Genomic DNA, 23,634 nt, shown 5'->3' on the forward strand with positions numbered 1-23,634 from the left:
TCAGCCCGAGGTATCTTCTGCACTCAATGTGCAGGAAGTATGTACATTGCATCTATGTGTCATATGTGTTCTTATAAGCTTTCTATGAGTCTAGTTCCTTATTGTCAGTTACCTGTAAAGTACCCAGAGACAAGAAGCCTGCCTTTTTAAAGAATTTGTTTTTGTTGTTAGGTGCTGTTGAGTTGCTTCTGATTCATAGCATCCCCTTGCACAACAGAACAAAACACTGCCCGGTCCTACACCAACCTCACAATTGTTACTCATTGTTGCCCATTGTGGTTGCCATTGTGCCAATTCATGTCAATGGGAGACTTTGTCTTTTATGCTGACCGTCTCCTTTATCAAACATGATGTCCTTCTCCAGGGACTTGACCCTCCTGATAATTTGTCTGAAGTATGGGACATTAAATCTCATCATCCTGGCCTAAGAGGAACATTCTGGCTTCATTTCTTCCAACACAGATTTGAAGAACTTAAATACTGGAATATCCAGTAGTTTGTCATTGATGGTTTTGCAGAAGAATATGGCGGTGGACTGGGGGATGATTTAGACTGACAAAGGCTAGGACCATGCCCTAGTTGTCTAGTACTACTATGACAGACATACCAGTGGGTCACTTTAACAAACAGAAATGTATTCTCTTCCTGTTTAGAAGGCTAGGAGTCCAAACTCAGAGCACCCACTCTGGAGATAGGGTCTTGTATCCTTTTAGCATTTCAGGCCCAGTATGTCTTGGAGTCCTGGTGTGGCGCTGTGGGCTAATGCGTCAGACTGTAAAGTCGTTTGAACTGCAAGAACAGTGGTTCAAGCTCACCAGCTGCTCCTTGGAAACCCTATACAGGGTCTCTATGGGTTGGAATTGACTCGATGGCACTTAACAACAACAAGAAGCCTGTGTCTTAGCATCAACCTTTTCCAGGACCTAGGAGCTTCACAGTGCAGGGTCTCCAGGTCCAAATGATGCCTCACTCTAATCCCAGTTCTTCTTTCTTGGGGGTAGTAGGCCCTCTTCCTCTGCTCATTTTTCTCTCCTTTTACCTTTTGTGGAGCCCTGGTGTAGTACTGTGGGATAATGCACTGGACTGCAAGGTCGGATTGAACCTGAAGATTGGCAGGTCAAATTCTCCAGCTGCTCCCTTGAAACCCTGCACAGGGTCACTATGAGTCAGAACCAACCTGAAGGCACTTAACAACAACAACAGGATATAAGCGGCTATAAGGCACACCTCTGGGAAACTCCCTGACATCAGATCAGGGTCCTGCTACCCTTAAATTCATCATAAAAGGAGAGAGAAATGAGCAGGAGAAAGAGGGAGTCATCATCAAAAACCACTGCTTGTCTGTCCGTTTGTTGGACTGTGGTGGCTTGTGTGTTGCTGTGATGCTGAAAGCTACACCAGCGATATTTTTAAGTAGTGGCAGAATCACAGGCTTCAGCTGAGCTGAAAAAGACCAGGAAGAAGGAGGGGTGGACTCTTTCTGAATGTTTAACCACTAAAAACCTTACAAATAGCAGTGAAACATGGTCAGCTAGCACCAGAATATTGGATACTGAAACATGATGCAGAGCACCAGAATGTTGTCAGATATAGTGCCAGAAGAGAAACCTCTCAGGTTGGAAGGCACTCAAAATATGACTAGGGAAGAAATGCCTCCTCAAGGTAGAGTTGACCATGATGACAAGAAGGGAGTAAAATTTTTAGGACCTTTATTTGCTGATGGGGCAAAACTCAAAGCAAAGAGAAGCAGTTGTAAACATCCATTAATAAACTGAAGGAAGTTGTAAAAAAAATGAAGTGGAATGCATAAACATAGATATTCTAGGCATTAGTGAGCTGAAATGGACTGGCATTGGCCATTTTGAATCTGACAATCATATAGTTTACTATGCCAGAAATGGCAAACTGAAGAAGAATGGCATCAGAAAGAAAATGTCAAGATCTATCGTGAAGTATACAGGAAGACCTTGTAAACCCTCTACAGGGTCGCTATGGGTCAGAACTGACTCGACGGCACTTAACAACAACAACAACAACAACAAGACCAGTTAATGCCACTATTATTTAAATTTATGTACCAACCACTAAAGCCAGTGATTATGAAATTGAAGAATTTTACCAACTTATGACAGTGTTACATCTTCTGTCTGAAATTGATCAAACATAATCAAGATGTATAGATAATTCCTGGTGATTAGAATGCAAAGGTTGGAAACAGAGGAAGATCAGTAGTTGGGAAATATATATAGCCTTGGTGATAGAAATGATGCTAGAGATCGCACAGTAGAATTTTGCAAGATCAATGATTTATTCGTTGTAAATACCTTTTTCAAACCACATAAAAGATGACTATACACATGAACCTCACCAGATGGAATACACAGGAATCAAACTGACTATATCTGTGGGAAGAGACGGTGGAAAAGCTCCATACCATCAGCTAAAAAGAGGCCAGGGCAGATTGTGGAAAAGACCATCAAATGCTCATATGCAAAGTTAGGCTGAAGCTGAAGAAAATTAAAACAAATCCACAAGAGGCAAAATATGACTTTGAACATATCCCACCTGAATTTAGAGATCATCTCAAGAACAGATTTGATGCTTTAGACACTAGTAACTGAAGACCGGAAGAGTTGTGGGATGACATCGAGAAATAGAGCAAAAGACAATAAATCAGGAAAAGATCAAAATGGATGTCAGAAGAGACTCTGAAACTTGCTCTCCAGCATTGAGGTACTAAAGCAAATGGAAGACACAAGAGGTAAAAGAACTGAACAGAAAATTTCAAAGGTCAGCTCAAGAAAACAAAGTCAAGTATTACAACGAAATGTGCAAAGAGCTGGAGTTAGAAAACAAAAGAGAAGAACACACTCAGCATTTTCAAACTGAAAAAACTAAAGAAAAAATGGAAGGATTCTAAAGAGCTCTGGTAGTGTAGTGGTTAACCTCAAGGTCAGCAGTTCGAAACTACCAGCCGTTCCACAGGAGAAAGATAAGGCTTTCAGTTCCCGTAAAGATTTATAGCCTCAGAAACCCTGTACAGGGTCACTATGAGTCGGAACTGACTCCACGGTACTTAACAACAACAACAATGGGCAAAGTATTGAGCAATGCAGAAAAACATCAGAAGATGCTACAGTCACTGTACCAAAAAGGAATGGTCCATGTTCAGCCATTTCAAGAGCTAGCATATGATCAAGAGCCAGTGGTACTGAAGGAAGAAGTCCAAGATGAACTGAAGGCAAAGAACAGGAATTTATGGACTACAAATTGAAATCTTTCAACAAACTGATACAACACCAGAGGCATTCACTCATCTATACTAAGAAATTTGGAAGACAGCTGCCTGAAGACAACTACTGACTCGAAGAGATCCATATTTGTGCCCATTCCAAAGAGAGGTGACCCAATGGAATGCAGAAATTACTGGATAATATCATTAATATTATATCCAAGTAAAGTTTTGCAAAAACTGCTGCAACAGTACATTGGCAGGGAACAGCCAGAGGTTCAAGCCAGATTCTGATGAGGACATGGAATGAGGGATATCATTACTGATGTCAGATGGATCTTGGCTGAGAGCAGACAATACCAGAAAGATGTCTACGTACACTTCATTGACTACGCAAAATTTTCTGACTATGTGGATCACAACAACTATTGACAACATTGTGGAGAACGGGGATTCCAGAGCACTTCATTGTACTCATGAGGAATCTGCACATAGACCAAGAGGCAGTTGTGTGACTAGAACAAGGGAAACATGAATAGTTTAACACTGGGAAAGGTGTATGACAGGGTTGCATCCTATCACCATACTTCTTCAATCTGCATGATGAGCAAATCATCTTAGATGAAGAACGTGGCATCAGGATTGGAGGAAGATTCATTAACAACTTGTGATATGCAGATGACACAACCTTGCTTGCTGAAAGTGAAGAGGACTTAAAACACTTACTGATGAAAATCAAAGACCACAGCCTTTAGTATTCATTGCATCTCAAGGTAGAGAAAACAAAAATCTTCACACTTGAACCAATAAATAATACCATGATAAATGGAGAAAAGATTGAAGTTGTCGAAGACTTCATTTTGCTTAGATCCACCATCAACACTCATGGAAGCAGCAGTCAAGAAATCAAAGGATGTATTGCATTAGGTAAATCTGCTGCACAGGATCTCTTTAAAGTACTCAAGTGCAAAGATGCCAGTTTGAGGATTAAGGTATGCCTGAGCCAGGCCATGGTATTTTCAGTAGCCTCATAGGCTAATGCGTCAGACTGCAAAGTTGTTTGAACTGCAAGGTCAGTGGTTCAAGCTCACCAGCTTCTCCTTGTAATCCCTATACAGGGTCGCTATGGGTCGGGATCGACTCAACAGCACTTAACAACAACAACAACAACATATGCATGTATGTGAATGTTGGACAATGAATAAAGACGGTCATAGAAAAATCGATACATTTGAGTTATGGTGTTGGAGAAGAATAATTAAAAGTACCATGGAATGCCAGAAGAATATAAAAATCTGTGTTAGAGGAAGCATAGCCAGAATGTTCCTTGGAAGCCAGGATGGAGAGACTTCCTTTCTCATACTTAGGACATATTATCAGGAGGAACCATCCTGCTTGGTAAAGCAGAGGGTCAGAGAAGAAGAGGAAGACCCCCCAATGAGAAGGACTGGCATGGTGGCCGTAGCTATGGGGTAAACTGTAACAACAATTGTGATTTGATGCAAGACCGGGCAGTGTTTCATTCTGTTATACATAGGGTTGCTATGAGTCGAGACTGACATCTAACAACAACAAACTCTCAAGAACAGTCTACCCTTAGGACCCCTGGTGTGGAGCTATAGGATAAGAAGTTGACTGCTCGCCACATAGTTGACAATTTAAACCTACCAACCACTCCTTGGAAACCTACACAGGGTCCCTATGAGTCAGAACCAACTGGAGGGTACCTAACAATAACAGCAAGCTCATCTTTGATCCTCTTACTGGTTGATTACATCAAATGGGATCATCACATAACTGCCAAACCATTGAGAATCATGGCCCAGCTAAACTGACCGTATTTTGTTGTTGTTGTTAGGTGCCATCGAGTCAGTACCAACTCATAGCGACCCTAAGCACAACAGAATGAAACACTGCCTAGTCCTGGGCCAACCTCACTATTGTTGCCACGCTTGAGCCCATTGATGCTGCCACTTGGCTAATCCATCTCGTTGGGGGTCTTCCTCTTTTTCTCTGACCCTCCACCTTACCAAACATGATATCCTTCTCTAGCGACTGGTCCCTCCTGACAATATGTCTGAAGTATGAGAGACACATATTTTGGAGGGACACAATTCAATCCATGATAGGTCATATCTTGAACATTCTATTTCCTTTTAACAACAACTTGTTATGAATCTACCCTCTGAGACAGTATCTAAAGTTTTAGGACCTTACTAAGGTGACACATTCAGATATAACTGCTTTTTAGTCTGATTGACTACCACAAGAACAAACCAGTTGTTCACCGGGAAGCCATCAAGGCAAGCAATCAAGTCCCTTCAGGGCAACCTCCCTTCCAAGACTGAAACTCAAAGGGAATACATGAGCAGGCACGTAATCTTGCTTGTGATCACGTTGGTCTAGCGATAAGGGTAAGTGGGGGAAAAGCAGCAATGAAGATGTGGGCAGAGTCCAACCACGTTCAATAGACTCTTGGAGTGAGAACTGGTTGTCCAGCAGTATGGTGAGACCTGGGGACTCCTGAGCCCATGGACAAGGACATAGTCACAGAGGGCTAGAGCAGAGAGTGATGTGGTCAGCTGATATGAAGTGAGGGGAGATGTACAAGAACACCCATACTTGCAGATTTGACTTACCTTCAATGGCTGGATGATCAGAATTTGACTAGAGGAAGAAAGAAGAGGAAAAAAAGTATAACCCACTACAATATGATGAACTTGACCTATACTTATGGATGTAGTAGCTTAAAAGAGGGAGCAAATCTTCATAGCAAAGATCATTCCCATCCCCTCTGTACACAGTGTTGACAGGGATGGGCAACTTAGACATTGGCTTCCTAAAATGGGGGGTGGGGGGTATAAAGGCACGAAGTGAGTAATCTTGCTTGTGATCACGTTGGTCTAGCGATAAGGGTAAGTGGGGGAAAAGCAGCAATGAAGATGTGGGCAGAGTCCAACCACGTTCAATAGACTCTTGGAGTGAGAACTGGTTGTCCAGCAGTATGGTGAGACCTGGGGACTCCTGAGCCCATGGACAAGGACATAGTCACAGAGTTTTCAAGAGGGAGTTTAGTTTTCAAGAGGGAGTTTAGTTTCAGAGGGTGCAGGGGAAGGTAGAATCTCCACTGAGTGAGTTTCAACCTGTCTAGACAGGGCTGGTGAAAGGAGATGGGGATAAGACTCGTGTGGTTCAATGATGAATATTTGTTATCAGGGCTGACTGCGATTGTTGCAAATGTAAAGGTAGAAGTTTTGTAACAAAATGAGGGAAGTGGCTGATCTTGCAGTCCAGGAGCGGAGGACCCTGGGACCATCAAGGGAGAAGAGTGTAGTGTGGGATCCTATCCAGAGAAGCAGCAACACCAGAGATGGAGGCAGAGATGATGAGTGGCTGGGACTCTAGATTCATGGAAGGAGAGGAACTGCGTACTGGTGGCCAGGGGGCAGGCTTGCAGGGTATGCCCTTTGGTTGTTTGAATGGTTATATATTCCTGAGTGCTTCGGTGTACATAAAAAAAAAATAAATAAACCAGAGGGAATGGAAGCAAATACTGTTGAATGATGATGCATGGAGGGGCTTGTAGTCATTGCAATGAAACAAAATACAATAGGATGAATGTAAAGCTGATGTTCTCCCATGTAAATGATCACTCAATTCACAATAAAAACTTAAAAAATGTATATATAACTGCTTTTTATATTTTAAAGTGGCAACATGGAGCAGACAATGCATACATCAAATCTGCCAATTTAGAATTTTAGTCTAGATCGAGTGTTTTGAAATACGTTTCAACTTTATTGAGCAAGTTATATACCAGAGCCAGTTGTATATCATTTAATTTCTCTTGATCGTTGTGAAGTCATTTATCTGTTTGTCTACCTTGATACATTGGTATTGTTGTTGTTAAGTACCACTGACTCGGTTCCAACTCACTGACCCTTTATAGGGTTTCCAAGGAGTGGCTGGTGGGTTTGAACTTGCAACCTTGTGGCTAGCAGTCCAGTGCTTATCCTACAGTGTCACACCAGGAATCCACAGGACCAAAAGTCTGAATCCATGGCTCCCATTCGTAACTACGTCTTGTCATGCACACTAAATCTCCCTGGGCTTTGTATTCACTTAGCTGGGTTTATAGCAAAGCACTGGGATCCCTGATACTTGTTTCTCTTTCTGACTGTTCTCTAGGTCTCCTGACTAACCCTTGAGGGGTCATGACCTGCCAAGCTTTGCTTTGTTGTTGCTAGTGTCGTGGAGTTGACCTTCCCTAATACACATAGTGCAGTCTAGATACACTGTGTCTTTTATAGCCTTGCTTGCAAGCGGCCCTAGAGTTGTTTTTTTAGCTATTTAATGTACACATGTTTTGTTCCCACAACTAGACTGTAAACACTAAGAGGACAGGGACGGTGTCTTTTTCTGTCCCTGTCGAGCCTAGGGCACGGCTGGAGACGCCCAGGGAGTTCATTAAATGTTGTTGACAGTCACCTGACCTTCCTCGGCCCCACCTCAGGCACTCCCCTTTTCCTTGGTGACTCCTTCCACTTCTTCCTCCTCGGGCCTCACCCCTGCCCTCTCCCCTTTACTCCTTTCCTCGTCTTTCCTTTTCCACCTCCGGCTCCGCCTCTCCCTCGTGGATTCTATCCTTGTCCCTCGCAGCATCCTCAGCGTCCCCTAGCGACCATGCAGTCGCTCCTAGCAACCGCATCTCGGCTCCCTGACGACGGAGGCACGTAGGGCCACGTCAGCGCGCCGTGGCCCCGCCCCCGGCGCCCTCTGGCCCCGCCTCCCTGCGCTTCGCTCGCTGCCGCCGCTGCTGCCGCTGCCGCCGCCCGACACTCGCGCACAGCCGTTATGGCGGACCCCGCAGCCCCAGCGCCTGCAGTTCCCGCTCTCGCCCAGGCCCCAGCCCCGGCCTCGGACGCGGCCCCGGCCCCGGACGCGGCCCTCGGCCCGGCCTCAGCCCCCGGCCCGGACTCGGTCTCCGGGCCGTCCTCGGACTCTGGCCCCGAAGCCGGCTCACAGCGCCTGCTGTTCTCGCACGACCTGGTGTCGGGCCGTTACCGCGGCTCGGTGCACTTCGGGCTGGTGCGCCTCATCCACGGCGAGGACTCGGACTCGGAGGGCGAGGAGGAGGGCCGCGGGAGCTCGGGCTGCTCGGAGGCCTGCGGCCCCGGGCACGAGGAGGGCCGCACCAGCCCGCTGCGCCGCGGCTACGTGCGTGTCCAGTGGTACCCGGAGGGCGTCAAGCAGCACGTGAAGGAGACCAAGGTGCGGGCCGGGGTCGGGGGTGGCGCGGGGTGCAGCGGCGGCTAGGCCGGACGGCACGGGGGCGCGGGTACCCGGGGTGCAGCGGCGCCTGAGCCGGGAGACACTGGGGCACGGGCGGGGGTGCCTCGGGGTGCAGGGCGCTGGGGTCCTACTGTCTGGGGGGTGGAGGGAGTAGGAAAGCTTCTTGGCTGGCGTGCGAGACCGGGCCCGGATGATGTGGCTGCGGTGGGCTGAGGGGCTGGGCCGCGCCTCCGCGGAGGGGACGCTCGGTGCATAGTCATTGCACCAGGGCCGGGCCCGGGCGACCAGGAGGGGACTTTACGGAGAGCTGTGCCGTGGCCACGGTCTACAGATGAGATGCGTTCGCGGACAGCCGCGGGGAACTCCTGGTTCAGCATTACACCAGTGCGGCGTTTTGCTGATCCCCAAGGAGCTGCATTGTGCATCCCGCGAGGAAGGCCGGGGCGGGCAGGGAGGGGTGTGAGCACGCCAAAACAAAGCTGGCGGGGCCGATCGCAACCGCAGTACAAACCCCCCGAAGTTCGCCAGAAGACCATCGGCTTTTGCAGTTTTTATTTTGTCTACCTTTACAGCCTTATTTAATGGCTGCAGGCAACTTTGTGAGTAAGCAGCCTTCACAGAGCCAGGGACTCAGAACTTGGGGAGACTGACACTGGGTTGGATGCCTTTGAAGTGCAGTGGGACGAGAGAGAGCAACCAGTTTGGAAACCTGAAGGGTTTTCTTCCAGCACTGGGGAACTATTCAAGCATTCAGATTCCCCTGTGTTGTTGGGGTGAGAATAGTGACCCAAGCAGTTTTAGGGGCTTGGCATCCTAAACTCGGAACCTTGAACCAAGGTTGCTTGGGTGGCTCTGCATAGCTTGTTTTTCCGAGTGTGAACTCCTATCAGCGATTTACACGCAGGGCACACACCCCTTATATCTGACACCCCTTCTTCCTCTCCTCCTTCCCCTTCAAAGCAAAAACAAAAACAAATATTTCTAAGCAGGAATCAGGACTTGGCTGCTGGGATGGTGAGCAGCCTGACTTGGGGGGAGGGGTGGCAGTTTAGGAGTAACTCTGGGTTTCTTACATGCTGGGGCCAGAAGTGACTTGGTGTCAGCAGGGTCTTTTTGTTGCTAATGTACCTGCATCCCACCCACAGACACCAATGTCTGGACCCCACCCTCAGCTTCTCCTCAGAGATGCAGGACACAGAACACTGAAAGTTCATTTACAAAAAGTATTTGGAAAATCAAAGGCTTTTTGCAGCATTGTTGCTGTGGTTTAAATGCCTTCAAGTCTGTAGCAACCCTGAGGTTGAACCACCTACCTTGTGATTCAAACCTACTTTGCAGTCCAGCTCATTAACCCACCACTCCACAGCAGCCTAATGCTTGTTATGCATAACCACTAGTATTGCTATGTCAGGCAGGGGACTATCGCTATACACTGTGTTTGCATATTGGGTGCCTCTCTGTGGGTTTTCAGACAGCCCTTCCCTCCCCCTTCCCCCCATCTTTACTAGTGGATTGTGGGTTTTGGAATTTCAACTCCTTTCTGCGCCTGCTCTCTGTACCATGGCCTCATGTCCTAGGTCCTTGAGCCAGGCAGGCCCATTTCATTTTCAGAAGCTGCCATGTTTGTCATGTTCCTGTCCATTTTGACTTTGGTGATTCACTTTGTTTACAGTTCAGTTTGCTCAGCTCCTCCACTATGTGTAATTACACCAAGTTTGACTTCAAATACCTAGGAGTAGACTAGAAAACCACTGGAATGCACAAGCTTGGGTATGGTTTGGAGGTCATCTTTACCATTATAAAAAACGAAAGGGCATAGGAGTTCCAAGGATGGGCTGGGTTGTACATCCGTTTATGGGTGGCAGAGCCAAGTTCTTTTAGGGCTTGGGAATAGGTTTATTTGGAATTGGGGGTAGGAGAGGGAAGGTGACTCCTATCCTTCTAGAAGTTTGTATTGAATATTCAGCTCTGAGCCACTATGAACTAGAGGGGCAGATGACCTTGGTTAGCTGAATGCTTGCCTCTCCTGCTTTGCTTCTGGCCACTGGCGAGAGTGATCAGGTGGTTTCTGGGATCTTATAGGACTGTGGTTTGGGGAGCTTTCTCTCCTCACTCCCCTCTTCTTAGAAATTTCATGGAGGTAAAGGACTGTCCTGTAAAGGAGACCATTAGGCCCAAGCTGGGCATCTGGATTTTGGCTCCTACGCCATCACTAAGCTGGTGATGAGATTTGAGAACCCAATTATTGATTGAATAATGTTTTGACTTCTTATTATTAAGAGCTGTTGAGTCAGTTGTCACTCATAGTGACTCTGTACAGGGTTTCTTAGAAGCAGCTGGTGGGTTGAACCACTGACCTTGGGGTTAGCAGTCCAGTGCTCATCCTACACTGCTCCACCAGGACTGTCTTGGGAAACTTGTTTTAGGAACTACCACCTTGGGATTTTTCATGGAATTCTTTCTTTAATGCGGAGGATTTAGTAGGTGCTGGAGTACTTCGATAGTTTCCTGTTTGCAGGACAGTGAGTGACAGTTTGATGCCAGTCTCTGTTTCTTTCATGGTTCCTGTGAACAAATCTGCAGCAGGAGATGAGCTGGCCAGCAAATCCTTTCCTGCCCCTGCCACTTTCAAGAAAATGATCAGCAGACACAAAACAAGAAGTTCTTGGAACAGTGGAATCAGTGGTCTGGTTCCCAAGGCTTCCAGCAGTCAAAATGAACTTACCTTAGGACTTGAAGAAACAGTTGGCTAAACTGAAAACCAAAACCCACTGATTACTGAGTCAGCTTCAATTCATAGCGATCCTTTAGGACAGAGTAGAAGTGTCTCATAGGGTTTCTGAGGTTGTAAAACTTTATAAGGCAAACTGTCTCAGCTGTCTCCTTTGGAGGGGCTGGTGGGTTCAAACTACCAACCTGCCAGTTAGCAGTTCAGCACTAAGCCCACTGCACCACCAGGGCTCCTAGCAGTTGGCCTGGGCCTCCACATGCATCTTCCTTTCCTCTTTCTCCTGACCCCTTAGCTTAGTAGCCAGTTTCTCCACTTGAAACTGCACATCTGGCCACGGGTCTCCTGTGCAGATGCTGTGTCTGCCCCATCAATGGCCATCTTTTGAATCAACTTTTGGAATGAAGCCAAATGCAGGCAGCTTCCTCAGCCGTGGTGGCCCTCAGTGGTCCTCTGGGAGGGAGAGTGTGAGGCCTGCTGCCTGCCGCTTCACATTCAGCTTTCCATTTGGAGGTTCCTGTGGATGCCATAGCTTCGGTTTGTTTCTTCCCACATCTCTGCATTGTCTGGAGTTACCACAGCATTCAGGATCTGTCTCACTTGGATTGCCACTCAGTGTCTCTACATTGAAGCCGTGTGTCTGGGCTCCCTGGCTTTTGTGAGGCTGAGTGTGTGCATATGCGTGCGTGTGTGGCATCCCTGATGACAGGTCCCCCAGGGACTGGCTTCTCGGTTTATTTTTGGCTCCTACTCAGGCCAGCATTTCCATGGGGAAGGCTGCTGAGTGAGGTGTGGTATAAGAGCATGCAGCGTCTCCTCAGTTGTCCATGTGCCAGGCATAGGACAGCAGTTGTCTCCAGTGATGTAATAGGAAGACGTTACATAAGGGTAGCCAAGATGCAGGCCTAAGTGCATCTAATTGCCTTCTATTCAGATAGAATCACAGATCTGTAGACACCACTGGCTGTTCCCTCTGCCACCACCCCCTTCCCAACCCCAGAGCCTCTGTGTGGTTTTGCTGCCTGACTCAAGGGTACTTTGGCCAGTTGAGAGCCGAGGTCTTGTCTGAGGGGTGTGTTTGTGTCGCGCGTCTGGCTGGAAGTCAGAACTTGGGTGCTCTTCCCGGCTGCCGCCTATCCTGACCTTGGCCAAGTCACCGCCCTGTTTCTTGATTCTGCAGTAAAATAAGAGGCATGCTTTTCTGGGTCCCGAATACCAGGTGGGGTGGTTCTTGGCTGATGTTCCTGGGAGAGCCAGCCCCTCACTCCTCCCGGAGTGTGCACCTGTGTGTCATGGGATGGTGTGGGTCACACAGTTGTCCTTCTACCAGAGTGGTGCCTCAGTGGGAAAGGGCGCCAGATCAGGGGGCTCCGGGGGTGTCGGATTCCTGGTTGGTCATGTTGTTTGCTTGAGAACGATAGGATTGTAGACTTAGTACACACTTCTTTATTATGCCGCTTCTGTGAAGACTCATGCCCAGAAACACATCTTAAATGTCTTACCTGCTAAAGCCTACCTGGAGGGGCTAGAATGAATGTGTGTGTGTTCCAGAATCCAGAAGACCTCCATTGGACAGGCAATGAGATTGTGAATTACCAGTGTGGTATTGTTTCCACACTGCATTTTGGGTCGTGATAATAAAGAGGAGAGGAACACGCACATATTACACAGTGTGACTGCCTGGACTCCCGGAGTGCTTTATGTGAATTAGTCACTCCACGCTCACAGCGGCTCTGTGAATGAGGGACTGTCATTAGCTCTGTGGCGTCCTCACCTGCAGGAACTGAGCAACAGAGAGGTTAAGTAACTTGCTCACTGTCACACTGCTGATGAGTGGAAGAACCTGACCTACCAATTGAAGTAACTGCATTGTTTATCCTCACCTGGGAATAGTGAAGCGGAGGAGTCACTATAGGTCATTGCTATCGACTGCCCAGATCAAACCAGAGCCACACATCCTGGGCTTGGCGAGAAGCACCTGTAAACCCTGCAAAGTCTTAGTGGAATGGGCTACAGGGGCGAGAGGAAGAAGCAAAGTGCTGGGAGCTGGAGGTGGCCCCTGTGGGCAGGGGCTAACACCTGGATGGGGAGTGATGGGAGAAACACCGTATTTCACTGGTGTGCTCTGATCTTGCTCATCTTTTGTTCCCTGGCCTCAGTCATTCTCAAAGCAACTGTCAGAAACACAAGTAATTTCAAGAGGCCCTTAGATGGCCCCAGAGCACCGACTGAACACACCTCTGTAGTCTGACTCATGCCAGCTCTGTTGGGATTTCCCATTCACCCCCGGGACAGGACCAGCTTGCAGCTACTATCCAGGCTGGGGGGCGCTGTCTTGTCTTACTGACTGCCAGGTGCCCGACTCCTGCTGTGTCATGAGAGGTTCTGGAAGGAGTCCCACCCCCGCCCCCGGTCTCGTTCACCCTGGGTTTTCTTGGGGTCATTTTGTATTTGACTGTGTTGCTCCACATTATCCCTTTAGGACATTTAAGGCCTTTTAGCTCCCTCCCAAGCCCCATGGTCCTGCTGTTCCCACTTTGTTTAATTTTTGCTTGGCCTCCCCTTTGTACTGGCTTTACCCACGGGCCTTATGGAATTCGATGGAACCTGTAGGGGCTGGGGGGAGCGATGTGTAACTGAATTGCCATCATAGCAGTGCTGGTCATGTGACCAGTGCCAGCTGCTGCCCCGGCAGGCCCCTCAGAGCAGTTTCTGTGTGAATGAGTTCTCTAGAAGCACTTCTGCCCCATGAGGGCGTGGTCTGTGGTCCTGTCCTCGAGGCTATGGCCCTCGAGGGGAGAAATGACCATCAGGTACCACAGTATTGTCATTTACATTTGGGGGCAGTGGTGACTTAGTAGTAGAACTCTTCCCTTTCGTATGGGAGACCCAGGTTCAGTTCCTGGCCAGTGCACCTCAGGCGCTGGTCAGCGGAGACTTGGCTGATGTGATGATGCTGGACAGGTTTCAGCACAGCTACCAGACTAGACAGAATAGGAAGAAAGGCCTGGCTGGTGACCAGCTTTCAAAGGTAAGCCAATGAAAACCTTACGGAAAACAGTGGCGCACTGTCTGACACGCAGCCCCCAACACCCAGGCGCTGATGGTCCCCAGGCATGAGTTGGGGACTGACCACCACTACTTAGGTTACTTCGTAGGATTTTGGTGTCTTTACCTGTTCTCCTTCTGAAATCTTCTCTTGCCATGGGATGGTACCAGGCCCCAAGGGGTTATGGTTTTGTGCTTTTGCACCATTAGGCCCTGGCAGCTCCTCTGTCGTAACTGGTTTGTTTTCTGACATTTCTACCACCCTCAGGGGACTCTGTTAGGGGCCCGCTGCCATGTGGTTACAAGCTGGGAGGAGCAAAATGCTTCCTGGAATTTTGTGTAGTTCACAGTAAAATGGAATCGTATTCATGGCTAGCCCTCTGCCCTGGGGTTGAGGAGTTAATGTCCTTCGATGCAGGTGGTGGCTACTCAGTAGCTTATTTGGTCAGTTTGGCTCCAGCCCACCCAGAGCCCCAGCCAGACCAGATGCTCTGTACCCTGCTGAAACAGGTTTTTGGATTTTAATAGGGTAGGTAAATGACATTCAGAAGAATCTAGTTGGTCAGTCAGTCCTGAAATGACCGTCCTTTTTGGGTGACATCTGTTTGGCTGTCTGGTGAGGGATTTTGGGATGGTTTGCACATTTTGAGAGACCTTGGCGTTAAACCATCTACAGCTAGGTCACAGGACTAAGACACTTAGGACTTTTTTCTTTTAAATGGGTAATCCAGCTCTACCTGATAAAGGGTGTGGTTATGACAATTTAACATGGAAAAAAATGTAAGATACTGAGTCATGCTTTAAGAAGGAAGAGGCGTCCCAGAACAATAAGATGAAACTCAGCCTCACAAGGAGCATCCTTCATTTGCATCCTGCAAGAGAGAGCTCCCGACTCCTTTTCCTGGAAGCCCTGCTGTGGAGGCTCGCTGAAGCTCTCTGGGCAGGCATGTCCAGGGGACCGTATGTGCTGGAACCTTAGTGGCGCCTGGATGTTCTGCAGACACGCACGTGTACGTGTGTCTCTGCTGCTGAAGCCTAGGGACTCGGCATCGGCAGTGCTGTACCCGTCCCTATGACACCATAATGGCTTCGGAGGCCTTTCCCGAGCAGCTCTGCCCGAGCCCCAGTATGCTTTGGGGCCCCTCCAGCACCCCCTGGTAGCCATAAGGAGCTGCCTTCATTCTTTCCTGATTTGCTCCAACAGAGCCCTTCTTCTCCTGGTCCAACAGAGCCGCCTTGTCATGGGGTGCCTGGTCTCTGCCTTTACTGCCCCCTTCTCATTCTCCCCCTGATCCATCAGCCTGGCTTCAGATGGCCGACCCTGCCCTGTTGGTTCCAGTACACCAGGCTGTGTTGGGTGGTTCTCTTTCCCAGTCTCTGAATGCAAGACTTTCCCAGTGGTCAGTTCCTTTTCCTTCCTGCTCCTCTCCCACCTTTTCTTCAGCGATCAGCTGCTCCTGTCATTACAGCTGGCTCCTGCCCCAAGATGACCTCCATGTCTGTCTTACATGTCTGTCTCAGCTGCTTATTGGAGAGTGCCATCGAGTCCTCTAGAATCTCAAACTTTGTGGGTGTAAACGCTTGTAATTGTGGTTCCCTGCCCGCCCCCTCAAGTCCATGGAAGATGTGGTGGTAGAGGTGGTGGTGGTGTGCCACCCTGTGTCGGGTTTCTGAGGCTGTAAAGCCTCTTTCTCCCGAAGAGTGCCTGATGGACTCAGACTTGCAGTTAGCAGTCCAGTGTGGGACCTTCTATGCCGCCAGGGTTCCTTCTGAAATTACCTGTCCATCCATCTACATAAAAGTGGTATGTACGTTGAAACAGTTAGTACAGGCCATAGCTAACATCAGTCAGTCAGATATTCATTTTAGGATGTAGTGCGCTTTTCTAAGCATAAAAGGCCATTCAAGAAACACTTCCAGCTGTACTAAACATCTGTAACATAAGACAATAATTTTGTAATAGTTGGATGCACATTGCAAAGTAGCGCCTGTTTGTTATTATGAGTCATGGTATGTATCTTGAATTTTTAATTTAATCGGCTTTATGGGATTGGTAAGGAGCCTTGGTGGCACAGTGGGTCAAGCATTGGACTGTTAACCAGAAGGTCAGGAGTTCAAGCCCACCAGTGACTCTGAGGGAAAGATGAGGCTGTTTGTTCTCATGAAAGTTTACAGGCCCAGAAACCCTAAAAAGCAATATTCTCCTCTGTCCTGGAGGGTTGTTAGGAGTTAGTTGACTGATGGCAGTGGGTTGGCTGGTTGGGTTAGGGTCGGTTCATGACTGTGAGCTGTGTGTAAGTTCAAGGTTGCTGTTGTTAAGTGTAGTCAGCTCAGTTCCTATTGATTGCAACCCTGTATAGGATTTCTGAGGAGCATCTGGTGGGTTTGAACAGCTGACCTTAAGGTTTGCAGTCTAGTGCTTATCCTACAGAATAGGAAATTGGTGCTAATTACTAACCACCTGGATTGGATTCAGCAGTCATTAACATTCTGCCACATCGGCTTTGTCTATGTATGTTTGCATCACACTGGATGTACGTTGGTATTTGTTTTTTCCTGAGCCATTTGTAGGTTAGCAGCAGACATCAGAGCACTTTGCCCCTAAGTACTTAGACTGACTTACATCTGCTAAAAATAACATTTGGGATCGCTGTGGATTTGCTTCCTCCGGTTCTGATTTGTCATCAGTTCTCTGTGAGAAATGCCGCTGGCTGCTTCGGCTTGCACGCCCTTCATGTCCTTTCCACGCCAGTCCTCTGGTACCTGAGTCTGGCTTGCTCTGCTCCTGTGCCCAGCGCCCAGCGCCCATCACTCGTCCTTCCACTGCTTCCTGAGTCTTTCTGCAGCCAGTCTAGACTGCCGTCCGCAGTACACTGGCCTGTTTCTCACCTTAAGAGCCCTCAACTTGGACTCCTCACCCTGGTTCTCGCTCACTGGCTGGGAAGCTCTTTGAGAAACCAAGACACTGACTCCTGAAACTCGTTTTCTAAATGGTTCACATATCGATTTCTGGGAAACGTTTGGACAGATGGCCAGAGTTTGCTCCTTCCCTCTCATCCCACATACTTCAGAGAATAATCTTAGTCATTTTCCAGGTGCCTCATGGTCTCTGCTGGAGCTGTGGGCTCCCTTGCCTGCTGACACCCCACTCCCCCCCCTTCAGGTTCTAGGGAGGTCGACCATTAATTATTGGCCAAACTAGGTTCTTTTGAGAGCACTCTAAAGAGTTTCCACCACTCATCTGTCAGTTTGTTGTTCTAGAAACTACGTTGCCAGTGTTTTAAATACTTAGCAGGGTCACCAGGTGGTGGGCAAGTTTGAACGGAGCTTCCAGACTAAGACAGACCAGGAGGAAGGAGAGGAGAACCACTTAGGAATGTTTAGCCACCGAAAGTCTTTTAGATATCACCAGAACACTTTCTGATAGAGTGCTGGAAGAGATGAGCCCTGCAGGTTAGAAGATTCTCAAAATCTGACTGGGAAGAAGAACTGTCCTCTCAGAGTAGAGCTGACCCTGATGATGTGAATGAAGTAAAGCTGGCAGAGTCTTCATTTGCTGATAGGGCACAACGCAAATGAGAAGAAACAGCTACAAACATCTGCTAGTCATTGGAACGTCAAATGTACAAAGTATGAATCTCAAGAAAACGGGAAATTGTCAAAAATGAAATGGAATGCATAAAGATAGCTATCTCAGGCATTGTTTTTAAGTGCTGTGGAATCGATTCTGACTCATGATGGCCCTGTTTGCAGGGAGCGGCTGGTGGGTTTGAACCCTGCCCCCTGTGACTGAAATAACAGGCCTGGGGTTAAAGTTCAGTAGAAATTTAGACTCTCGCCTGGCCGCAGGACTAAGAGCAAGGGTGGGGACCAGAATGAGAACTGGGAGGCCATGTCGTTTGGTTTTTTTTGTTTGTTTTTTTTCCTTGAGGTGGTGTTGGTGCTATTGAGTTGGTTCCGACCCATAGTGACCCTGTGTACCACAGAAGGCGACACGGCTCACTCCTACGCCATCCTCACAATTGCCGTTATGTCTGAGTCGGTTGCTGCTGCCACAGTGCCAGTCTGTCTCATGGGGGGGCTCCCTCTTCTTTGCTGACCCTTCACTTTACCAAGCATGATGTCCTTCTCCAGGGACTGGTCCTTCCTGATAATATGTCCAAAGTATGAGAGATGATGTCTGGTCATCTTGGCTTCTAAGGAGCATTCTGGTTGTACTTCTTCCAACACAGATTTGTTTGTTCTTTTGGCAGTCCATGGGACTTTCAGTATTCTCCAATGCCATAACTCAAATGCATCAATTCTCCTACAGTCTTCCTTATTCACTGTCCAACTTTCATATCCCGAGGTTATTGAGAATACCATGGCTTGGGTCAGGTGCACTTTAATCCTCAAACTGACATCTTTGCTCTTGAACACTTTGTGCAGCAATTTTTTATTGTGAATTGAGTGAAGGGTAACAGACAAGATCATCAGCTTTACATTCAACAAATTATACGCTTTGTTTCTTTTCATTGATTACAATCCCTTCCCTGCAGCAACAGTTACCCTACTTCATCCCTGTGGCTTCCCTTTTACAGATCTTACATTTCACAAATGAACAAAACAAAAATATTTGATGGACACATAACAAAACAAAAACTATATATTCATTTAAATGTCCCAAGGGCGTAGTCTTTATGCAGCAGATTTGCCTAATGCAATACGTCCTTTGATTTCCTGACTGCTGCATCCATGAGTGTTGATGGTGATCCAAGCAAAATGAAGGCTTTGACAGCTTCCATCTTTCCTGCGTTTACTACAATGTTAGTTATTACTACAGTGGTGAGGGTTTTTGTTTTCTTTACATTGAGGTGCAAGCCACACTGAAGGGATAGGTAAGACTCATATATATATCATTGCTGACAACCGAGGAGCAGGCTTGCAGGGTATACCCTTTGGTTGGTTGATGATGCATGGAGGGGATTGTAATCATGGCAATGAAATGATATACGATAGGATGAATGCAAAGCTAATGTTCTGCCATGTAAACTATCACATAATTCACAATAAAACATAAAAATCCAACAACTCATCTATCATAAAACTAACCATTTTATGGTGAACAGTCTAGTGACATTTAGAACTCCCACAGTGTTGAGTTGAACCAGCACCTCCATCTAATTCCGGGATATTTTCATCCTTTCCTGTCCCCTTCCCCCAGTGTCTGGCATCCACCAACCTACTTATGGATTTACCTGTGCTGGGTATTTCACGTAAGAGGAATCGAGGAGTCGTACAACATGTGGCTTGCTGCAGAATGTTCTGGGGGTTCTTCCATGTTGTGGCATGTATCAAGACTGTCATTCTTGTTTGGCCCCTTACATGGAGACACCAGGTTGTCTGTTTGTCCCTTGATGGACATTTGGGAGGCTGTGTCTTTGGAAGCCAGTATATCTGGTAGTTGCTGCTTGGAGCTACACTTAAGTCCTCAGAGGTTGCAACTGTGAACAGGTTGGCAAAGGCTCCAGCTGCATATTGAGAAGCCAAGTGTCGTAGTAGCTGAGACACCCTGGTGGAGCCACCCACCCTTCTGAGCTCCAGGTTTTCGCCTCATCAGATCGGAGTAATGCCTACCTCCCAGGACCTTCCTTTGTGAGGGGCAGATGCAATCACCTACGTGGAAACACCTGTTAATTGCTGTGGCGTTGGTTCTAACTCAGAGCAACCCTGTATCGGGTTTTCCAAGGCTGTAAATCTTTGCGGAAGGAGCTCTGGTAGCATAGTGGTTATGAATCGGGCTGTGAACCCTAAGGTCAGCAGTTCGAAACTACCAGCCTCATCTTTCTCCTGTGGAGTGGCCGGTGGGTTTAAAGCACCACCCTGGTAGTTCCCAGTATAGTGCTTATCCGACAGAGTCACTGAGCTCTCCTGGAATCACCTGGCAGATATCAACCCTCATAGGTGTGAGGTTCGGGCATGATCATCACCACTCAGCCCTCACTGTAGAAGGAGACCCCTCTTTTGGGAATGCCAACCCCGCTGCCCGTGGCGCAGGATGTGGCTTGGGCTTTGCACGCCACCTGCATCAGCACGCCGGGAGAGGCGTCGAGAGTGGTCACACTGGGCCTGTGGCCTTGGAGGAATCTGGCACTGACTGTTTAAAATGGACAGAGCCACCCCTCTTTATCGGTGGTGAACCATGAAAAAATGAAGTCTAGACCAATCCTTCTCATAGAGCATGGAGTCACTGGGGGTCTTGTTCAATGTAAATCCCTGTGGGGGGCTCAGGACTCTTAACAGGCTCCCAGATGATGCTGATTCTGCTGGTACAGGGACTGGGCTTTGAGTCGCACTGATCGCTTAAGCCTTGTTACTGTGGAGTCGATTCTGACTCATAGTAACTCTAGGGACAGAGTAGAACTGTCATGTAGGGTTTCCAAGGGTCCACATCTTTATGGAAGCAGATTGCCTCGTCTTTATTCTGAAGAGCAGCTGATGGCTTCAAACCACCAACCTTTTGGTTAGAAACCAAATGCTTAACCGCTGCTCCACGTGGGCTCCTGCACTGATAAATAAATAGGTCCTTTTAAACACTTGGTTGATAATCAGTAGGTTCAGTTTTCAGCAGACAGAGTTTTACTGTGAATTGGGGACCAAACTCGACAGCAGTCAACAGCAGTGACCGTTTGTATCCGCTCCTCTCCCCACTCCCCATTAATACAGCTGTCGTTAGGAAGTTTTACCAGATTTCATTTCTCTTTAGCATGGAAATAGGGAGGTTATGTGTTTAATGCAGTCAGTCTGGAAGGGAGCTGGTCACTCAGCACTTTCATGGGATTTGCTCTTTACTCAGCAGCTCTGTGCTAGGATAAGGTAGTGAAGTCCTTTCTGTGTATCATTTTACCCTTTCTTCATGTAGCCAGTAGCCCTGTTTTAGAAAGGAAGAAACAGAGACCACTCAGGGCACACAGCTAGTGAGTTCAGACCCAGACCTCTTGGGATGCCGACACCCCAATCCTTCTCCCTGGGCAGGATGACTGTCTCTGCGCAGGGCTGGGTGCTGTGAGGACTGCAGACAGTCCCCTGGGCCCTGACCTCTAGGTCAGGGCCCAAGGGACTTTTTCTATGAAGGGCCACATAATGTTTTAGACCTGGCAGGTTGTATAAGCAGGTTTTTAAAAGTTCATGGAAACATTTTTCCACAAACTTTTTGATGCCCCTTCATATTGCTTCTTTATAGCAAACTCAACTTTGCCTCATAGCACAAAAGCAGCCAGAGAAAACACAAAGTGGGAGCACCTGCAATCCAGTAACGTTTTATTAGAAAAGCAAACAGGTACAAGTTGGCTGACCCCACCCCATACGTACGGTCCTGACAGCAGAAATGTCATGCAAGCCACATCTGTAATTTAAAGTCTTCTGGTAGTCACATTTTAAAAATAGAAAAAGAAACAGGTTAAGTTAATTTTAAGAATCTTTTTTTGTTGCTGTTAATTGCCGTTGATTCGGTTCCAACTCATAGCCAACCTGTATAGCTTCTAGGAGCAGCTGGTGGGTTTGAATGGCCGATCCTGTGGTGCGCAGTCCCATCCTATAGCACCACAGAAATCTACTCATCTATTTCACGTGACCCAATGTATCCGGACTACACCCACTCCTCACCTGTCGACATAGTTAGGTTCCAAAGACCCACCAGGTTGTTAATGGGAAAATTGGTCTTACTGTGAAGGTGGGAATGACCTCATCCGATCCCAGAATGGAAGGGGCTGACACCGTTAGTGACTGCCAGATTACATCATTACGTATCTGCCAGACCCCTGAGACTCATGGCCTGCCAAGTTGACGCAGATCCTGAGCCAGCACAGCCACAGCCGTGTTCTCACCTGGCACTTTCCTGATGTGTGTCATTAATGCTCAGTGTGATCAGATCCACGGTTTCTCACTGCTGTTACTGTGAAATGTCAGATAACAGATAGCTAGCCGGTGAGTTGGTGTAGTATGTCAACGTGTAATCAATATAAAAATTATCGAGAAATTTCCCGTTGTGTCCCTTGTCAGAGCTGTTGGTATTGATAGCTGGGAACAGAGTCCTAGAGGCCGTGGCTCGTGTGGGCTGTTAGTCCTCTGGACTCGGTTCTTAGAGCCTTTGGTTTTCCTTCATTCCTGTGTGCTCCTGAGGAGTAGGGACCAATGGCTGTGTTTTAGATTACGGTTTACAAGCTTTTAAGACCCCCCAACACTACTCACCAAACTTTATGAACTCTGATATACCTTTTGACTTGAGTTGGCATATGCGACCACAGTCCCGAGCCCCTTAACCCAGCACATCGCTCCCATGAGTTGTTTGGGTCTGTCTAGGCAGTCTCTGTGGCATGCGCCCATGTGGTTTATTAAGGCCTCAAAACCCCTTTAAACTTAGAAACAGGGTGTTGGACTAGTTCATTCCAGTTCTGCTCCCGGCTGAGTTTGTTTTTCCACCCCATATACTGGCTCAGAACCTACAGTTTAACACGATCGATCCCCAAGTGTTTCTTACATACACAGAGAATCACCTGGGGATCCTGTTAGACCAAAGGTTCAGATTCAGTAAATTTGGGGGTGGAAATTCAAATTACGTAGGGAGCTGAACCAGAATAAACTGGTCCAAAGCCATGCTTAAAAATCATTGAGGACCCCAGTGAGCTTTTATATTGCTCACTATTAGTAAACCAAGACTACTCAAGCTATCAGGATGATGATCTGTGATATATTAGGTTGTTGTTGTTAAGCGCCGATTCTGACTCATAGATATCCCGTACAGGTTTTCTGAGGAGAGTCTATTGGGTAGCCTCCAGGAGTTCTGTAGACTTGGGAAGAGGACATTTATTAGTTTCATAAGAAAGTTTTGACTTTGGGCATCCTAGAAGGCTCTCTTAGAGACCTCTAGAGGATGTTTTCAGAACTGTGGAGCCAAAGAGAAGACAGGTGACGGAGAGAGTGTTGGCAAGCAGGTTGGGGGTCCTGTTGTAAACAGTAACAACAGCTAACCTTCCCTGCTAGAAATTTAAGGTGAATTCAGAAGAGGATGTGGAATGAGGGATATCATTGCTGACGTCAGAGAATACCAGAAAGATGTTTACTTGTGCTTTTTTAACTATGCAAAAGCATTCGACTGTGTGAATTGTAACAAATACACTTTATTGTGCTTATGAAGAACCTGTACCTAGACCAAGAGGTAGTCCTTCGGATGGAACCTGTGGCAAGTGTGTAGCTTAAAATCCGGAAAGGTGTTTCAGGATGGTACCCTTTCACGGCATTTATTCCGTCTCTATGCTGTGCTCATAAACCTCCGGAAAGGTGTTTCAGGATGGTA

At 47.4% G+C, this 23,634-nt stretch overlaps 1 protein-coding gene across 1 annotated transcript in view; it reads left to right on the forward strand.

Annotated features, from left to right (window-relative positions):
• The first annotated feature begins 8,021 nt into the window (after positions 1-8,021).
• UBE2O (ubiquitin-conjugating enzyme E2O) overlaps positions 8,022-23,634 on the forward strand; it is a 60,996-nt gene continuing 45,383 nt past the window's right edge. Inside the window, exon 1 of the mRNA XM_006869551.1 lies at positions 8,022-8,503. Coding sequence (XP_006869613.1) covers positions 8,087-8,503 — 417 coding nt within the window. The 5' untranslated portion in view covers positions 8,022-8,086. The remainder of the gene's footprint in view (positions 8,504-23,634) is intronic.

Source organism: Chrysochloris asiatica, unplaced genomic scaffold, assembly GCF_000296735.1.
Source record: "Chrysochloris asiatica unplaced genomic scaffold, ChrAsi1.0 scaffold00132, whole genome shotgun sequence".
Lineage (NCBI taxonomy): Eukaryota > Metazoa > Chordata > Mammalia > Afrosoricida > Chrysochloridae > Chrysochloris > Chrysochloris asiatica.